The sequence below is a fragment of the Equus quagga genome, chromosome 1, assembly GCF_021613505.1.
Source record: "Equus quagga isolate Etosha38 chromosome 1, UCLA_HA_Equagga_1.0, whole genome shotgun sequence".
NCBI classification, from domain to species: Eukaryota; Metazoa; Chordata; class Mammalia; order Perissodactyla; family Equidae; genus Equus; species Equus quagga.
The window spans coordinates 31208732-31228695 of record NC_060267.1 but is presented as its reverse complement, the minus strand read 5'-3'; the positions used below and the strand labels follow the sequence as shown (position 1 = coordinate 31228695).

General features: G+C 34.6%; 1 protein-coding gene across 1 annotated transcript in view; it reads right to left on the bottom strand.

The window, feature by feature from the left end:
• Positions 1-19964, bottom strand: part of ERGIC2 (ERGIC and golgi 2) — a 41004-nt gene that overhangs the window by 4913 nt on the left and 16127 nt on the right. The window contains exons 6-11 of the mRNA XM_046683030.1: positions 15264-15304; positions 10995-11096; positions 10018-10113; positions 6766-6821; positions 5803-5901; positions 1170-1267 (exon numbers count right to left, since the gene is read on the bottom strand). Of these exons, the coding sequence (XP_046538986.1) occupies positions 1170-1267; positions 5803-5901; positions 6766-6821; positions 10018-10113; positions 10995-11096; positions 15264-15304 (492 nt within the window). The remainder of the gene's footprint in view (positions 1-1169; positions 1268-5802; positions 5902-6765; positions 6822-10017; positions 10114-10994; positions 11097-15263; positions 15305-19964) is intronic.

Sequence of the window (19964 nt, the reverse complement as noted above, 5' to 3'; positions counted from 1 at the left end):
TTATAGCAGGAGGGTTGCCGGGCCAAAGGGTAAATACATATGTCATTTTTGCAGAGATTGCCAAACTCCCTTCCACAGAGAATATGCCATTTTGCATTCCCATAGCAATGTATGTGTTCCTCTTTTCTCCGAAGCCTTGCCACTCTGTAGACTGTCTGATGATCAGGTGTTGCCAAACTTAGTGAGAAATGGTAACTCTAAGATATGAAATGCTGAAAAGCACAATATATCCTTGTATACACATTACCTAGTTTCTCTCTCTCTGTTTATATACACACACAGTTACACATACTCGATCTTTCCCCTGAACCATTTGCAAAGTTATAAAAACATGACACTTCATTCCTAAAACTTCAGTATTTAATCTCCTAAGAATAACAAAAATCCTACAATTATTGAGGACATAGTAATCATAAGTTATAAGACTATCAAAAGAAAACTCCATATGAAAGAAAGCAAGTTTTTAAAAGCACTTAAGTTTTTCCTTGGAATTCTTCTGGATACTAGTATTTGAATATTCACTATTCTTCAATGCAATAATAAGAAAATATGACCCCAGAGTAGATGAGAAATCTGTCAAACTTTCCAATTCTAAAACTCTGCTCCTCATTGTCAGTATTTATTTCTAAGGCCACTCCATTCTGATGGAGCAGAACATTTGTTCTCTCAATTAGATGAATACGAAGCGCTAACTTAGGAAAGCAAACCCTCTAAACCTGCTAGCTGAGCCACAATAATCATGCATGTCCCAGGGTACATTAAATAAAAAATAAATAACACAGAAATCAGAGAGTCTGCTGGCACATAAGAACTGCTTATACCAATATATGAGGAAATGCTACAAAATTAAGATACTAAAAATAAAGTAATTAATAGTATCATAGTTTAATAATTTTGTCTTAATTGAATAGGATACATTCTCTATGTTAAAATGTTAAATACACACTTTTTAAAATTTTAAAAAATATTTCAAAAATATACTTTTCTTGCTCTAAAACATACTAATACCCATTTCTGATACTTTACTGTCTTAAAATAAAACATTAATACATTTCAAAACTTCCACAAATTCTAAATGGGGGAGGGCACCAAGCGAAACTCCATTCTTCTTCTGTAGCAGGACTAGAAAACACTGAAAACAATCATTTTGCCAGTTGGACTCAACTTACCCTTTCTGTCACAGAAAACTGATGGGTGTCTGCTGAAATTTTATACGTGTGTAGTTTTGTTGGCACAACTGTAATAAAATATTGGAACATCTGGTTGTCTAGAATAAAAACAAAATGTATTTTTTTCCTCAATCCAGTAACAATTAAACTACTGCCAAGTAGATCCTCCTTCCAGTAAGTACAATTAACCTGAAATTTAATGGTACTTTTGATAACATCTAAAAAATAATAATTTTATAAGAATCAATGAAAACAATATACTCATACTTGGTAAAACAAGTTCTTAGTAAGCATAAAATAGTCGCACACACAGACATCTATTAGAAGATGTTTAAAAAGATGAACTAGTGACTTAGATATCCTTTATAATCACTTAATCACTATCATCCTTTTATCAAATATGAAAAAGAAAAGTAGCATTTCTACATACTACAGATATTAATAAGAATACAGTTATAGTAGTATAACCACCACAAGACAAATTTCAGTTTCTACTAATATCTTAAGATATATAAATAAACCAAAATTGAATTAGCCAGCCTTTGGATAAATATAAGGAATTGATACCCAAGCAGGAAGATAACTAAAGAAACTACTCGGGAATGGCCTGGGGTTACTGTGTCATCAAAAGGATCATATGTATATAGTCATTAGGCTTTTCTAGATTTAACACAAGTCATAAATATCATTATATTACCAATTATTAATTAATTTTAAACAAGTAACAGTTCACATAATACAAAACACGTTAATTCTCTAGAAGTAACTATATTCTAGAAAATTGAGAATTAGATATATCTATCTATAGTTTCAACTAGATAATAGGGCCTCATTACATTTGACCTGGAAAGACTTCACACCACATGGTAATAACTGGTTGTGAAAACTGTGTAAACAAATAAAATGCATCAACTTTAAACGTATGGTTTGACACATTTTGACAAATGTAATCACCCATTTGATCACAACAATCAAAATATAAAACATTTTCATCACCTCAAAAAGTTCCTTCGCACCCCTTTGCAGTCAATCCCCGCTATCTCTGGCCCTAGGCCAACCACCTATCTACCTCCTGTTGTCATAGACTAGTTCTGCCTAGCCTAGAATTTCCATTTATGGAAGTAGACAGTATGCGCTTGTGTGTATCTAGCTTCTTTTGTTCAGCATGAGTGAATTTTTATTTCCATCAATCCAGTTTCTCTCTTATTTCAGTGGAATTCAGAACAGGGGAAGGAGAGGTAAAACTGCAAACAGGAGGGAGAGAGCTAAGAGCCATGGTCTCTTCAAACACCAACATTAAACGACTTTCTAACAAAATAAAGCAAAGCCTGTTTCAGCTTCACAACTTCTTATTCCACCTACGACTTGCACAACTATAACTGTCAAAAACATGAACAGTTTTTGACTAGTTCTTCTACTAACTCCAACTAAATATCCTAACTATTATCACAGATAGTATTAGAGCAAAAGGGTGTTAACTTTGTCCACCACCAACAGACGGCTTGTTGGTTGAGAACGGGCTTCAGCGTTTTCCTTTGAGTTGCTCTTTGATGTAAGGTGAACTGCTTGATTCGTGCTTAGTTTTTAGGTGTTTTACAAATCAACTCTCCCTGTCATAAACAGAGAGAGAGAGCTGAAAGTGCTAGGAGAAAAAAGTATTCAAGTATTAAGTACTTACGAAAAAAAGATGAAAGTGAGAGTGGTGAAACAATAACCAATGCTGTACACACGGGCGGGATAATTACACTTGGGGGAAAAAACGAAGGACAAAGGCAATCTCACCACATATGACGACTGAGGTGTCAATGTAATAATAACTAACAAGGGTCAAAGAAACATAACAGGAAAAATGGGAAACCTTCTAAATGTGGCCAGAGAACTACTGAAGACTTATTTATTTAATGTTAATTCAAGAAAAGGCTGTAAGTTCATTAAGTAACTCAATGGCCAGGCCCAGGAAAATGCTACTGAATGAAATTTTGGTGCAAGCCACAAATTGTTCCAAAGGTTGTAGGTCTGTCCAAATCTGCATAGCATTAAATATGTAACTGCTAAGTAATCCCCTCAAAACTTCTGGAAAGGGCTGGCCCAGTGGCCTAGCGATTAAATTCACACGCTTCACTTCAGTGGCCCAGGGTTCACAGGTTCAGATCCCAGGTGTGGACCTACCACACACCACTTGTCAAGCCATGCTGTGGCAGCATCCCACATACAAAATACAGAAAGACTGGCACAGATGTTAACTCAGGGCCCATCTTCCTCACCCAAAAAGAAAAAGAAAGGGTTCAGCCCCATGGCCAAGTGGTTAAAGTTCCATGTATCTCACTTTGGTGACCCAGGTTCATGGGTTCAGATTCCGGGTGCAGACCGGCTAGGCTTGTCAGCCATGCTTTGGAGGCATCCCACACACAAAATAGAGGAAGACTGGCACAGATGTTAGCTCAGGGCTAATCTTCCTCACCACAAAAAAAAAAAAACTTCTGGAGAACATCAAGGAGTGGGTGGTTACCCGAACACAACAGATTCATAATGGTGATTTTCCTCTTTTTGGAAAAAAAGGCCTAATAGAACGTGTATTAGGAAGGAGAAGAGTATATCTGCTTTAAAGCTTTGAAAAACCTATTGACATTCATTTGGTGACTTTTTTTTTTTTTTTTTGAGGAAGATTAGCCCTGAGCTAACTGCTGCCAATCCTCCTCTTTTTGCTGAGGAAGACTGGCCCTGAGCTAACATCCATGCCCATCTTCCTCTACTTTATATGTGGGACGCCTACCACAGCATGGCGTGCCAAGTGGTGCCATGTCCGCACCCGGGATCCAAACTGGTGAATCCCGGGCCACTGAAGCAGAACCTGTGCACTTAACCGCTGCACCACCAGGTCAGCCCCATGGCGGCATTTTATAACATAACTCTAAATACATCTTAGTCTTTCGAATTTAGGAACAAGTAGCCTTAAAGGGAACCTTTTGAAAGATTAATCTGTTTATATTTAAAATTGCTTCTGTACAAATTTATAGCTCATTTTAGCATCCTGACACAAAGTATTAACCAATATGTTTTCAAACGAGCATCTCAAGTAATATTTAATGCATTTTGGTGTAAAATGAACATATACTTAGATTAAAGATGAGATTATACTGAATAAAGCTTATAATTCTCAGAATGTTTCTACTCACACATTTCCAAATTTAGTACACTCATGGTTCCCTAAGTGAAACATCCTCAAACAAACATAAAATATTCATGAATGTAAGTCAGTATTCCAAGTAAAACATCTTTAATGCATCTGATTACAACACTATGCTAAAAGAGTAAAATACTGAAAAGAATATTAATAAACCTATTTGAATTAATAAAAAAATAAAACCCTTAATTAAAGTTTTACAAAGGCTAGACTTCCTAGTAGCACAGGATGCTTTAGAGATCCTTAGAAGGTCCTACAGGCAGGGTGTATCGTACAATATGATTATTTAAGTAGAGGAAAGGCACTCAAAAACCTCCAGGAAGAAGGATTACAGATCTTCCTCAATTTTTGATGGGGTTATGTCATGAAAAACCCATGATAAGTTGAAAATATCATAATTCAAAAATGCATTTAATACACCTAACCTACCAAACATCACAGCTTAGCCCAGCCTACCTTAAATGTGCCCAGAACATTTATATCACCTACAATTGGGCAAAATCCTCTAACACAAGCCTATTTTATAATAAAGTGCTGAATAGCTCATGAAGTTTGTTAAATAATGTACTGAAAGTGAAAAACAATGGTAGTATGGGTACAAAATGGTTGTAAGGGTGTCAGTCATTTACCCTCGTGACCGCGTGGCTGACTGGGAGCTGCAGCTGCTGCCACTGCCCAGCATCACGAGAGAGTACCGTACTGCAAGTCACCAGCTCAGGAAAAGATCAAAATTCAAAGTACAGTTTCTACTGAATGAGCACCACTTTCGCATCATTGTGAAGTCAAAAAATCATAAGTGAAACCGTCTTAAGTCAGGGACTGCCTGTACTTGCTACAAAAGTAAGAAAATCATCTATCCATATTTGGATAAACTGAGATTTTAAATGAAATGGTTAAAACAAACTGTGATAAAAGGTACCTGTGCTATCATGTACTGCTTCTGACTGTTAATAACCAAACCTTTCTAGAATAACTCTAGGTTTCTAATGTTTGTTAAGTTCTCCAGAGAGGTTTCTAAAATGGTAAATACACATTTTAGAACTTTGAACTGTACAAAGAACTATACAAAGAAGAATTCTTATAATGTTAAAACTTTCATTCTTAATTCTTTCTTTGGTGAATATGGAAAAGTAGTTATGCCCTATAAACACATTAACCTTTCATATATTTAGAGAGCTTTTAAATTCTACTTCTGCTTACTTTTACCTCTAATTTCTTATCCTGCTCTATGGCTCGTTTTTTAACATTTAAGTTTTATCTACCATTAGGACAAATTCTCTCCACATACAACTCTACCTAAAGATTAGCAACCACTTACACCACTTAAAGATTTATACGTTTGTCTGTTACAAGGGTGTGAGAAAGAGCATTATTAAAAATGCATTAATATTAAAGTTATAGGAACAATTGTCTACATCCAAATTCCAACAGTAATTATTAAACACTTACGATCTACAGCAATTTTTTCAGTTCCATCTAAAGGATTAATAATTCCTGGAACAAGCTCTCCAAAAGACAAATGATCTATTCTGTGAGAAAAGTTGTAAGCTAAGAGGCAAAAAATAAAACCAGTTAAATTAAGTAGAGAAATTAAATTATTCAAAACTACGTTACAGATTGGTTCACATTCTTATCTATTCTCAAAGTACCTAAAATCTGCAGATATAATAGTATAATATTTAAAACATTATTTTGAGAAAAATGCATATAAATATGTGGGAATTAAATGTATAAAGATAAGTAAATTCTGATAAAAAGTAATATCTAACATTTTATAATTATACATAAATTAACTTCTAAGAAATAATATCACATCTAATCCTGATAACCAAAATAATAAGTCTTTCCTGGTCCAAATCATAACAGGATTGTGTTGTGATAACAACTGGGATGATGTCCATGTAGCCAAATAAGGAAACTGATGATATATTTTTAATACACACCATTCCTAAATGTGACCAGATTTTTTTATAGAATTTATTACTTGGTTTTGTTCTCTAAAACAGACTTTAAAAACTAAGTTTTACGACAATTGTTATACAAAACTAACAAATACTTTATATGTACATGTCAATATTAGATTTACATATTGAAATAAATTTCAAATATATTTCCTTCATTATTGATAAAAACTAGCAGAAAGGTGTACAAATTGATATAAAGGACACCAAGGCTCTCCTCCCTAACCTCAGCAACTTCTGAGCTATTGACTAAATAGAAATACAGGTAGCTCAAAGAAAAGAGAAAAATGGATTAGAGGCAATAAATTCAATCATTTCTTTTCTCCTTTGGATATCTGTTTTTGAAATAGCCCACTTTCAAAGCACTACCTTGCACCTGCGCTAAAAATAAAAACACACAACACTTTTTTGAAGGATATCTTTAGGGAATAAATTTTCAGAAACTGCTTACAATCATGGTTGACAAGTGCTGCCAAATGTGCATGACCTCGAGGATGTGGAATTGCCCTGAAAGAAGGAAAAAAAGATTAAAGTAATAATATTTAAATATACAGTAGTCTCCCCTTATCCGGGGTTTTGCTTTCCACAGTTTCAGTTACCTGTGGTCAATCATGGTCCAAAAACATTAAATGGAAAATTCCACAGTAAACAATTCATAAGTTTTAGATTGTGCACCATTCTGAGTATGGTGATGAAATCTTGCTCTGTCACGCCTAGGATGTGAATAATTACTTTGTCCAGCTTATCCACAATGTATATGTTACTTGCCTGTCAGCCACTTAGTAGCCACCTCAGTTATCAGACTGCCGAGGTATCACAACGCTTGTGTTGAAGTAACCCTTATTTTACTTAATAATGGCCCCAAAGCACAAGAGTAGTGAAGCTGGCAATTCTCCTTTAAGTGAAAAGATGAAGTTCTTGACTTAGTAAGGAAAGAAAATAAATTGTATGCTGAGGTTGCTAAGATCTACAGTAACTTTTATTACAGTATGTTGTTATAATTGCTCTATTTTATTATTAGTTAATTTTTTAGTGTGCCTAATTTATAGATTAAAGATATCATAGGTATGTATGTATAGGAAAAACGATACAGTCATGCATCGCTTAACAAAGCAGATACATTGGATATGTTCCAAGAAATGCGTCACTTGGCGATTTCTTCTTTGTGCAAACGTCAGAGTGTACTGAAGGGGAACAAAATTTTCCACCCCAAAATGTGTCTCTTTAACATGAGGATTATTTCAGGCTGATTATTTTTAAGAAACAAAAGACTCAAAGTTTTTCTTGTTACCTCCCTGTTAACTGCCTAAAAGAATTCAGATTAAAAAAACCTGTCTCAGAAAGCAAGCTATCACCTTAGCATAACATGGACTAGGTGGTAGATAGGGAGGAATCTAGAAAAGCCTGTTTGTTGGACTCCCTTCTGCGTTCTTCTATTTGGCCAAACAAACTCTGGTTTTCCAAACATTTGCTCCTTTTCACTTACCTGTGAATTGCCTTCCTTTTCTTTGAAGTCTCTGACTTTCCTCTCCCCAACATTTTTTGCCTTTAGCAGAGGATGGTATTTAAGGTAAGGGCTTTGACCATTTTGGTGAGTTACTTAATTTTCCTGGGTTTCTCCCATGTATACATGTTATTAGACTTCCGTTTTTTTCCTGTTAAACTGTCTCATGTCAATTTAATTCTTAGACCAGCCAAAAGAACCCAGAAGAGTAGAGGAAAATTTCTTCCTCCCCTATAGTACTTACACAAACCTAGATGGTATAGCCTACTACACATCTAGGCCATATGGTACTAATCTTTGTAGTACTTTGTTGTAGTTTCAACACAACTAAATTTCCCAGGACACAGAGGGAACATTACACTTTGTTTTGTTTACAGTATTACAAACAGTTGTTCACTATTTCAGAATGTCATCTCATCAACAGAAATACTATTCATGATATCTGAGTGGCCAACACATCTGTTTCAGTCTGCATTTGCAGCTGGTGTATACCTAATGATTCTACATACAAGTGGCAAGCATCTGCTTACTTCGTTACCTTATCTAATGTATTCATGCTTAAATATCTGCATACTGAAATACATATTATTATGTCATAAATCATGCTCTTTTTATTTCTCCTTTGTATTACAGTTGAGAATGATATTTGTGCCTGAGAAGTAAAAGGAGATCTTCAAAAAGATCACTATTAAACTTGACAAAACTAAGACCAAAAAATTAGGAGTGGCTTTCTAGGATATCCCAGAGATGGTAAGGACAACATACAAACCAAATGCATTTCATTTGGCCTTTCTTATTTATGGAGAAAGAGGTATGGGCAGAGAAGTGAAACTGGGAACAAAGGCGACAATACAGACGCTTGTACAATAATTGTCAAAGTTTCCCTCTTTTGGTTAGTTTTGGAGTAGGATATTGTTTGGAGCCAAAGACGCAATAAAATCTTCTAAATTTCTTTGAGCCAACTATTATTTGTTGTCTGCATGATACCAAGAAAGCCTAAGGTTCCCAGCTACAGGTTGGGGAAGGAGAGAATGGGTCCTGGCAACAGTAACACATTAACAAAACACGAATGTTAAGAAGAGTAGGACAACAAAGACAAAGCAAATGTTTGATCTCACCACTGTAAACAGTGAAATAATTTTGCATAGAAGTCTAATGCTCTCTCTCTAATTATGAAAAAAAGAACTCCAGCCACACTCTTTCCTGCTTTATGCCCTTTCCCTCAGCCTGGATGCCTTCTCTCCTTTATATATAAAATTCCACTAATCATCCACTAGTGTTCAAAGGTTTCCTCAGTAAAGCCTTCACTGACTTGCAGAGTAGGTCAGGCACCTTGTTATATAGTTTCTTATCAGCCATACTTCTCCTTCATAGCTTCACTACAACTACAATTAAGTAATTATTAGTGTAATTCTCTGTTTAAAGTTTGGATTCTCTCATAGAATGTCAACACTGTAAGGGCAAAAACCCTTTCGTTTTCACTGTTTCATCCTTAGTATCTAGCATGGTAATTTGCACATAACAAGTACTCAAAAAATGTCTTTCACAATGAAGAATTGTTCAGCCCTGCAACTCTAGATGGAAGGGAGGGAGCGGGGTAGGGAGTGAGGGAAGAGGGAAGCTTTACTGATTCATTCAGAAATTTACCAAGTACTTATTGTACGACAGTTTCTGTGCTGGGTGCAGCTCATGAAGGAAGGTGGTCTGATATTTTTCCTTAACTTTTGCCTAATTTAACTTTATCCCAAACACTACTAATTTACAACCACATCAAAATAATTGTCTCAAATTAGTCAGGGATTACATTTTGATAAGGATCACCAAAAGGAAAAACAGAACCAAAACATAATGCCATCCAACAAAATGAACAAATTAATGAAATGTCTAGGGAAGAGCTTTATGGTTACTAAAACTTGGCAAGGAGGATGTTTTCATTCATATTTACCTACAGCTCTTTTACTTCAATATGTACAAAATATGACATGACTGTTTCACTTTTGTTTTGAAGTAGTTTTTAAAGTTAGTAGTCTTCTCTATCCTAAGATGGAAGCTCCAAGCAACAGTCTCAAGACATAAAAACACAACATTTTAAGAAGTCCTTTAGTCCTTAGTTATACATTATTTGATTAGCAAAGAATTTACTTTTAACCAAGCTGCCAACTTGTCTAAAGTATTTTCAGTAAGTGAAAAAGAACATACTTGCCCACAGTTATGTGAAAATTCCCTGCTACTTTATTGACATATAGATGACCACGGATTCTGCACGCGTCAGGGGGCTGCGATGAATCATCTTCCCTGTTACGACAAGATATGTTAGAACTGCTTACAGTGCATTCAATACAGCACCATTGTGTGGTGAGAAAATTTCATAGAGCGGAAAAAGAAAACCCCTAAAGATGAATTTTCAGGTAATGTTCTAAATGTCAAAAGTAGAACAGTAGTTTTTTGAAGTCTATATATTTATTAAAAAATCATACATCTGTAAAATGGAAAAAAATTACATAATTATTATATATATATATATTATATTCACACAAATCCAAAATTCCACAGTTCTTCAAATCTAACCAGAGGACTAAGTCCAATGAGAGAAGAAAGATAAAAAGTAAGTAATTAATCCAACACAGATACACTTTCATGAACTGCTCCTGGCACTTGGTGGGGCAGGAGAGGGCAGGAGTAGGAGTGAAGTACGGGAAGGGCATGCCGTCCAAGCTCAAACAGACAAAGACCTCTCTTCCTGAGCAAATGGAAAACCTCTGCATGGCTTTAAACTTAAACGATCATTTTCATGATTAGAACATTTCCAAATATCTGCTATTCTAATCTATGAAAGAGAAAAAAGTGAAATAAAAGCACAAAATCCCTAACCAAACTCTACACATCCTTATTACAGTAAATGCAATTTATTTGTTCTTAAAACCTAATACGATTTTATATGGAGGTATGCCATACACATATAAAAGAGAAAAATTAAATGAAAATGAAATAATATTATTTGTGATAATTCTGAGCAATATCACAGGCTACAAATTTAAGAGTAAAATGACATCCTCATCACACATAATGATTACATTTCTCTAAGAAATATGAGATTCAGACAACTAAATCAATACTAAAATTATGTCAAAGTAAATTCATAATAAATACCTGTACCTCTAAAAAACACATCTCACCTTGGCGGAAGGGCTGTTGATGCACTTTTAAATGCACTTTTAAATATCACATCTTGAAGTGAATGTTCTTCTTGCAGTCTGCTCTGAATCACCTGCAGCATCCTAAACACAACACAAACAAACAATAGTTTAGAAATACAGTAAGGTATACAAAGAAAGTCAACACTTTAAAAAGAACAATGGATAGCTGACTTAGCTAAGCCATACATAACATTACAGGACTTTATTCTAAAATAAAGTACCAAGTTTTTTTTTGGTCATTTCCTTGAAAGCAGGGAACGTGAGGCAGGGTGGCTAGAGGTCTAAGAGCTGGGCTCCATAAGCCTGTCTGATTCCATCAATAACGGACATGCAGTCAGGGTCACCAAGAAGGAGCTTCTGCTCACGAGAGTATCTAATTTTATCTTTCATGTATACATGAAGCAATTACAAAATTCTTACTCTTTGTCGGCCGTTGAATAAAGCGTTACAGATACAAAGAATAAGACAAATAAGGGGCCACACAACAGACGTGGTAGACTTAACGTGGGAGATTACTGGGGTATAAACCCACACCACAAGCATCCAAATCTCACTACAAATTAAGCCACGATGCCATTTAATATCACCTGATGTCTCCTTTTCCAAAGAAACCTAACCTTATTCTACTGCAAGACCATTCTAAACAAAACATACTCTACCTATAATTTCTAAAAAGAATCCTAAGACATAGGATTATAAAGACCAAAGTATACATTTGAGAACCCACGCTTAGATTTTCTTTTTAAATATACCTAGCTACAAAGAACCAATCAGCTGTAGAAGATATTTTTTACAAAATTCTTATGTTCATGATAACTTATGAAATTATTTTTTCTGAAAAACAAAACCAAGAAAAAAAGCTTTTCTTCTCTCCAGCACTTCTACCATGTTATCTCCTACCATTTTCAGCAATAACTTTATATCTTTAGATATAATTCTATTTTACCTCCTTTAATCCTATATCTTTAAATAACATCCAAAGTCATCTGCATTAAAGTTTAAACTCAACAAGTACAAAAATTATACATAGAGGGGAAGGAGGGATGAACAGACAAAACAGAGGATTTTTAGGGCAGCGAAATTATTCTATAGATAATATAATGGTGGACAAATGTCATTACACATTTGTTAAAACTAATAGAATGTACAACACCAACAGTGAACCCTAACGTAAACTATGGACTTGGCATGATAATGATGTGGCCACGCAGGTTCACTGATTGTAAGAAATGCAACATACTGGTGCTAGAGGTGGATAATGGCGGGGGCTGAGCATGTCTGGGGGCAGGGGGTATTGGGGAATTCTGTACTTCTCTGTCAATTTTGTTGTGAACCTAAGACTACTCTTAAAAAATAAAGTCTTTTAAAATATATATATATATTTAGAAAAAATTATAAACAAATATGGGTACTTAAAAAAGGAAGCAAATGTAAATGTTAATATTTCACATCCCACCATAATGATAAAATAAACATTTTCTAGAAGTGCAAGTGAGAGATAAAACACTTAAACACCATCCACCAAGAACACTGGTAAAACAGTCCTATTTAAAATAAAAAGTCATTTTTATACTGTAAATTTAGTTCAGAATAAATCTTAAATCTAGAAACAAAAAGCAGAAATCAGAAAGGCTATGTCCAGGGTTTGAGATTTACTACTATAGGAGAGAGATTAATTGGGGTCCTAAATATTTTAAAAAAGCAGAACACCAATTGAGAGAAAACTTTTAGCGAACTCTAAAGGTAAAGAGCATTTTGGTATGCATATTCTTCAGGATGTTAAGCTATGGGTATCTCTAGTCCATTCAAGAATATTTCTTCAGAAGCAGAACATGATAATCTAGGAAGTTTATGAAGCCAGATTTCATCTTCAGATTTATATGTCTAAATAGTTAAAATCTTTGGATCTAATGCCAGCAGAAATTCAAAGCTTCATATTTTTGTGTCTTCTATTTCCAGAGTTCAACTTTTAGTGTGGGGCAGTGGGAAAAGATGTTAATGAGACCAAATTGTGTGTGTGTGTGTGTGTGTGTGTGTGTAACTTCTGCCTCAAATATCCAGGTTTATATTCCATATATGAAGTTACACAGAAACTCTACTATGATGGAAAACATCGTCATTTAGTAGCAAAAATGCAATCTCTGCTCCCACTTATTACTAGTCTTGAACAACGAATAAGATTCCAGATGAAAGGAGACATCACTTTAATATTTCTGGATTTAAGTAACATATTTCATCTCTGGATAGCTTTCTACTAAAAGCACTAGAAGCCCAGAGACACCTAATATTCATTCTTTTGTTCAACTATATTTGATTTCAACTTTAATTTTAAAATCTCCCCAAATGGAGAAACTGGAAATTAAAAGAGAAAAGTCTGAAATGTACTTAGGAACTAGAAAGAGAAAAAAAAGAGATGTGTCGAAAAAAATTTTTTGGGGGGGCAACCCAGTGGTTAAGCACACACATTTCTGCTTCAGCGGCCTGGAGTTCGCCGGTTCAGATCCTGGGTGTGGACATAACACCGCTCAGAAGACCATGCTGTGGCAGGCATCCCACATATAAAGGAGAGGAAGATGGGTTCGGATGTTAGCTCAGGGCCAGTCTTCCTTAGTAAAAAGAGGAGGATTGGCAGCAGACGTTAGCTCAGGGCTAATCTTCCTCAAAAAAAAAAAAATTTTTTTTGTAATAATCTTTACTTTTTTTTCTTCTTCTTCTCCCCAAGGCCCCCAGTAAATAGTTGTATATTCTAGTTGTAGATCCTTCTGGTTGTGTTATGTGGGATGCTGCCTCAGAGTGGCCTGACGAGTGGTGCCATGTCCATACACAGGATCTGAACTGGTGAAACCCCAGGCCACCTAAGTGGAGCAAGCAATCTTAACCACTCAGCCTCAGGGTGGGCCCCTGTAATAATCTTAAGTAAAGCCTTTCTAAGCACAAGACAGCCTGGAAACCAAAAACAAAAAAAGGGAATACATGGAAGTGGGGGTGGTGGAACCACTTATAACACAGGACTAATTTCCTTATTATAAAAAGGATTTATTTAAAGTTATTAAGAAAAAAACCCAACAACCAAGCAAAATAGGCATGGGGCATGAACAAGAGTTTAACAAAAAAAGAAATACAAATGAGAAAAAAAAATCCACAAAGATCTTTAATTGATTCACAAAAAAATGCTAATTAAAACAGTTCAATACCATTCTTCACCCATCAAATTGGCAAAAGTAAGAAAAGTCTGGTTATAGCCACTGTTGGTGAGGTTGCATAGAAACAAGTACTCTCATATAGTTTGGGAGTATAAGTAAAACTATTTGGGGAAGATATTTGGCATTATCTATCAAATTTTTTTCCAGTTTTACTGAGATATAACTGACATGTAACATTGTATAAGTTTCGGTTGTACAACATATGATTTGATATACGTATATATTATGAAATGATTACCACAATAAGTTTAGTTAACAAACATCACCTCGCATAGTTACACACTTTTTTCCTTGTGATGAGAACTTATCAAAATGTTAATTAAATATCCTTTGAAGGAGAAATTCCATTTCTAGAAACTTTCTTTCTCTATGAGTACATTCACATAAGTACATAAGGAATTAGGTTCAAGAATTTTGAATGAGCATTGTTTTTAATATTAGAATCTTAGAAGCAATCTAAATGCTCATTGATAAGGATCCAATTAAATAAACCACAGTTCATCCATAAAATGGACTACTGTATGTACTGAAATGAGATGTCCAAAATATCAGGTTAGGTGGAAAAAAGCAAGTTATAGAACAAATGTATGGAATGATCCCATTTGTATAACAATACAGAAAATTACACACGAACAGGAAGTTTTTAGAAGGCCACATGAGAAATTTACCTCTGGGTATTACCGCCAGTCAGCAGCACTAGGTTTACGAAACGATGAGGAGGCTTTTACCTTCACTTTATATCTTTCTACTCAAACTGAATTTTAAACAATGATCATATATTCTTTTTAAAATCTTTAAATAGTTAATAAAATTTTAAATGAAAACTAAAATGTATTTACAATTCAAAGTGCACTAGAGAAAAGATTACACATAACTTCCTAAGACCTGACAAAATTTTTGAAATTGTAAAGATTATATTATATACTCTATTCTGCTAAGACTCCATCCAAAGAAATGCCTAGACAAACATGTTAATCTATGAATTCACAATAGACAAAATGTGTTCTAGATTTCTAAGGACCATAATACTTTGTTTACTTATTACCTCTGCCACTCTTTTTGCTGTGGTGAAAGATCAAATATTACCTGAAATAAAGGAAAACATAATTACTAGCACTGCCAATTTCCCCTGGCTTTTACATTATAATTTTTAAAATTTTTCTTTGAGCAAGAAACAAATTTATAGTGTTGTTAAAAACAAGTATTCATGATTTACATTTAATCTTCTGTAAGTCAAACTAAAAAATTTAAATATGATATTTTTACTCAAAAATAGTATAAAGAAATTCTTCTAACTGAAAATAATTTCCTGTTACAGTTATCTACATTTAGATAAATGGATACAAGTTGGCAATCTATCATATGACAAAACAGTATTTTAGGACTTAAAATCATTTAAATGATGCCAGCATAAAACTTACAAATATTTTAAAAAGATAAAAAAAAAAACACCTTAAGTGTAATATTCAAGCATCCAAAGCCCATATTCTTGTCGGGAAAACACTATGATGAAATCAACAATTTTTGAAATGAACTAAACAATGGCACTGTAATTCCCAAATGCAATAATCAATAAAGAATAAATCTAGAAATTTCATCTAGGGACCATCTTCATCAATTCAAGGTCAGACTTGGTTACTTGTAGAATCAGAGGAAAATATGCAAGTTTCTCAGGGTTTGTGACAATATCCATAATTTAATTTTGCAACAAAAAGTCCACTTTTGATTCTTATTAAGGCAACTCATAACAAAAGCATATTAATTCTACTTTCAAATTTATCAGCATTATTAATTATCCGTCCATAATCAGGCCCTAACCTACTCCTCTCTTCTTACAAATCCTTGTTCTTTATTCACAGTGGAAGAGTCCCTCAGTCTATCAAAAGTTCTACCTCTGTGCCTTTGGTAATTTGATTATAGCAACCTAGAACCTCCCTCTCCTGTAACTGCGACCCCCATGTCTATCTGAATTCTATACACCATATGTTCCAGGATAAACTGCCTCATCTTTCTGATTACAATGAAATTACTTTGATTACTCCTCCCACTGAACTTGTCTATAGCATGTTTCCCAACCTTTTTCACACCATAGCCCACAAGGAAAATGCTAACATCTGTAAAACACACCACGGCAAACAGATGAGGCTGCATGCACCTGCTCCCCAGCTAGCCGTGAATAAAACTATTGACAGTAGGGACTACACGATTCTTCCTTTGACTTCCCCAAACTGCTTGGTATAGTGCTTAGCACAGGTGGTACGGAACCACCTTGAGCAGGCTACCTTGAGCTAGGCACTATACTACTTAGTTCTTTACCTCACTTAACCTTCCTAACAACCTGGTCAGTCTGTTGTCATCCTCTCCTTTTTGCATATAAGGAAGGAGCTCCAAAAGTTAAAAACTTTTTTCAAAATCCCACATAATAAAGGTCAGTATATAAACCCAGCTCTGTCAGATTCACCACTTTCTCACATTTTTTAAAATAATTACTTCTTTAAGTAAAGAAATAGTAATAAAACGTAATAGTAAATAGCAAAATAGTAACTATCATAGCATATTGTGTGACCATGGTTTGGAAAGAAGTAAAGTTATTAGGGTTAAGTTTTTAATAGTCAGAGTGCATATTCAAACAGTAAGAATGAAAATTATAAACAAGCAAAAGTTATTTCTTAAATAATTTTACAGTAATAATAATTCTTATTTAAATATTTAATATAAATTAGGGCAAGGGAATGAATATTACTAGAAACACTGTTAAACAAAATTACTGATAAAAAGTATACAATTAAATATTTTTAAGTTCCTAACTTTCTGGCTAAGACATGACTTTTAATATTATATGACAGTTAAATTTAAACAAAACCTTCCTATTCCACAAATGATTAGAAGAGATGGCAGAAACTGTTTACAATGACATAATCAACGATCTTGTCACAACTATGTAATTCTAACATATTCATTGGTGTCTAAAGCTACAAGGCATTATGCTTTATATTTTGTGAACTATAAAGAAGAAAGAATAAAGTTAACGGTTCTTAGGAGCTTAAAATCTAGCTAGAGAGGCAAGCTTTCCAGAAAGAAAAATATATATATCAGGGACTCAATAAATGTGAAGAAAAAAGAGTGGGACTGACAGACATTCAGAATATAGACAGAATACTATAGAAACAACATAAATAAATTTTAGAGGATAAGTTCAAGATGATTAAGTCTCCTCATAACCAAATTCTCACAATGTTCAAAGAAACATAAAAATGAGGGCACAATCTACATCATCATATTATTTTATTTTGTTGTTGTGGAGGAAGATTCGCCCTGAGCTAACATCTGTTGTCAATCTTCCTCTTTTTTTCCCTTGAGGAAGATTAGCTCTGAGCTAACCCCTGTGCCCAGCTTCCTCTATTTCGTATGTGGGCTGCCACCAAAGCTTGGCTGATGAGTGGTGTGTAGGTCCGCACCTGGGATCCAAACCTGCAAAACTGGGCCACTGTAGCATAGTGCACTGAACTCAACCACTATGCCACGGGGCCGGCCCCTATATCATCATTTTAAACCATTTTAAATTAGCATCCACACGCTGGAAATTTTCAAGAACTTATGCCAGACAGCACATAAGGGAAACTAATTCAAGAAAAGAGCCCAACACACGTAGGCAGCAAGTAAAATCCCCAATTCGGAGTAACAGAGAAACAGGTGACAAAAGATAAGAAGACTTGAGGAAGAGGCAGGCTCCATCCCAGGAAGACTTTCAGGAGTTCAATCAAGTGCCAGAGACCACACAGTGAGGGCATTCCACAGTAGTGTTACTGCCAGCTTATCTGTGGCTCAGATAGTCTTCTAAATTAAGCAAGAATACTGCCACAGTTGACTGCTAATGAGGACAGTCACATCAGTTAAAGAAAGGAGGAGTCACTCTAGCTAAATTTAGCCTGTCACCAAACACAGACAAGGAGATTTGTGGTGCCCCAGTGAGCCACTCTGCCATCCTGGACCCAATCATGACTTCCTCCTTTCTTCTCAAAAACATCTGAAGCTCTAATTTGACTTAGAAGAAATTCAGTATATCTAAACTAAATACCCTTCTCCTTTCATCTAGGTATGAAGAGAAAAAGGGCCGAGGGGAGAGAGAATAGGAACTGATACACTTCAATAGTCTATTTCAATTCCCAATCACTTAATGTGCCACTTATTTCCCCATCCTAAAGATGAAAGAGAAAATACATAAACAAATTGATACAGAAAAAGATTCATTAATTTGAAAGAAGAAGTCAATCTGAGGTCTAGGGCAAATTTTCCTCTATTTATGATACCATTGCTAAAAACAAAAAGAAAGTGTTAAGTTTTTCTAATTATTTCTCAATGAGATTTAACATCCTGAAGACAGAAAAAAAAAAAAAAATGAAGTGATCTGCAATATATTAGAGGTGGAAAATATAATTACTGAATTTTAAAACATAATGAAGGCATTGAAAAGAAGATTGATCCTGCTAGATCAAGGTAATCTCCTTGAACTCAGGCAAAGTCCAAAAATATGCATCTAACGTAAGAATTGATAAAGATATTGAGAACTACTGCACAAAATTCAACATCATATTATGAGAATTTTAAAAAGTAGAGGTAAAAGCATTGTTCTGAACATCATTATAGCAAATAAGCAAGCCAAAAAGACTTAAGAACTCACATCATTCAGACCATCAAGAACCAAAAAAACTAACGGGGACCCACACTTGGATATATAGGATAAATATTTGAATTTCAAAAGGAAAAGAAAAAAAAAATTGAAGTAGATAAATATGTTACCTATGAAGAAAAAAATAATTGTGCCAGGAGACAACTGAAGGAATGTACTTAAAGTTTTGAGTGCAAAATACCATAAAGCAAGAATCCTATCTTTAGCGAACCTTAAATGAATGAAAAGCAGAATGATACAGTCAGTCATGCTAGAGTCTATAAAGCACAACCCACATATTCTTGCGGATAAAGAAGTCTCAAAAAGTCCCTTCACAAAATGATAAACAAATATAAAGAAACTAAGAATAGTAGAAAATAAAAGCACTAAAACAAAGTTAAAGCTGAATAATTATTATTAAAATAGTATGAATGTAATGCAAATTAAGTTAAAGTGTTTAATAACAATAATCTAGATCTAAATTTCCAGATAATAGTTTAATATGCAGTAACATGGTACCTGAACTTGCAAGGTTCTTAACCTCATAAAAAACTACTGTGAAATCAATTTTTTTGAGCAGGGATACAGGAGTTAGGAATTACAGACTTTCAGAGTGGCAATAACAAAGTTAATTTTTCTTTAGAAATTTCTATTCAAACAGTGTGCATCAAAAGGTATAAATATATTTTGTTTCTGTAAGCTAAAAGTAATTTGGGAATCAAAACTGACCTAAGGGCTTCCTTTTTTTCCTCCACACATTCAGTTACTTCTAATCCTCCTCCATCACCTTTAGTCTTCACTCTGCAATTGTGCTTACAGAAGGGTTCACAACTGTCAATGGTAAACAAAAGAACTCAAGAATGCACGGGTAAACATGAGTACCACTATGCCAACAGAGCAAGGAGCAACTCAAAGCAGCTGAGATTTCCATGCTTTATTCTCTATAGCTTCTCTAGAGCTAGTTCTGATCATGACTTGTTATCACATGCTCCTGTGATGTGATGCCTGCCCCTGTAATGTGAAGATGTTTTTGCATAAATCAGTTATACACAACTTGTGCTATGAAGACAATAAGAG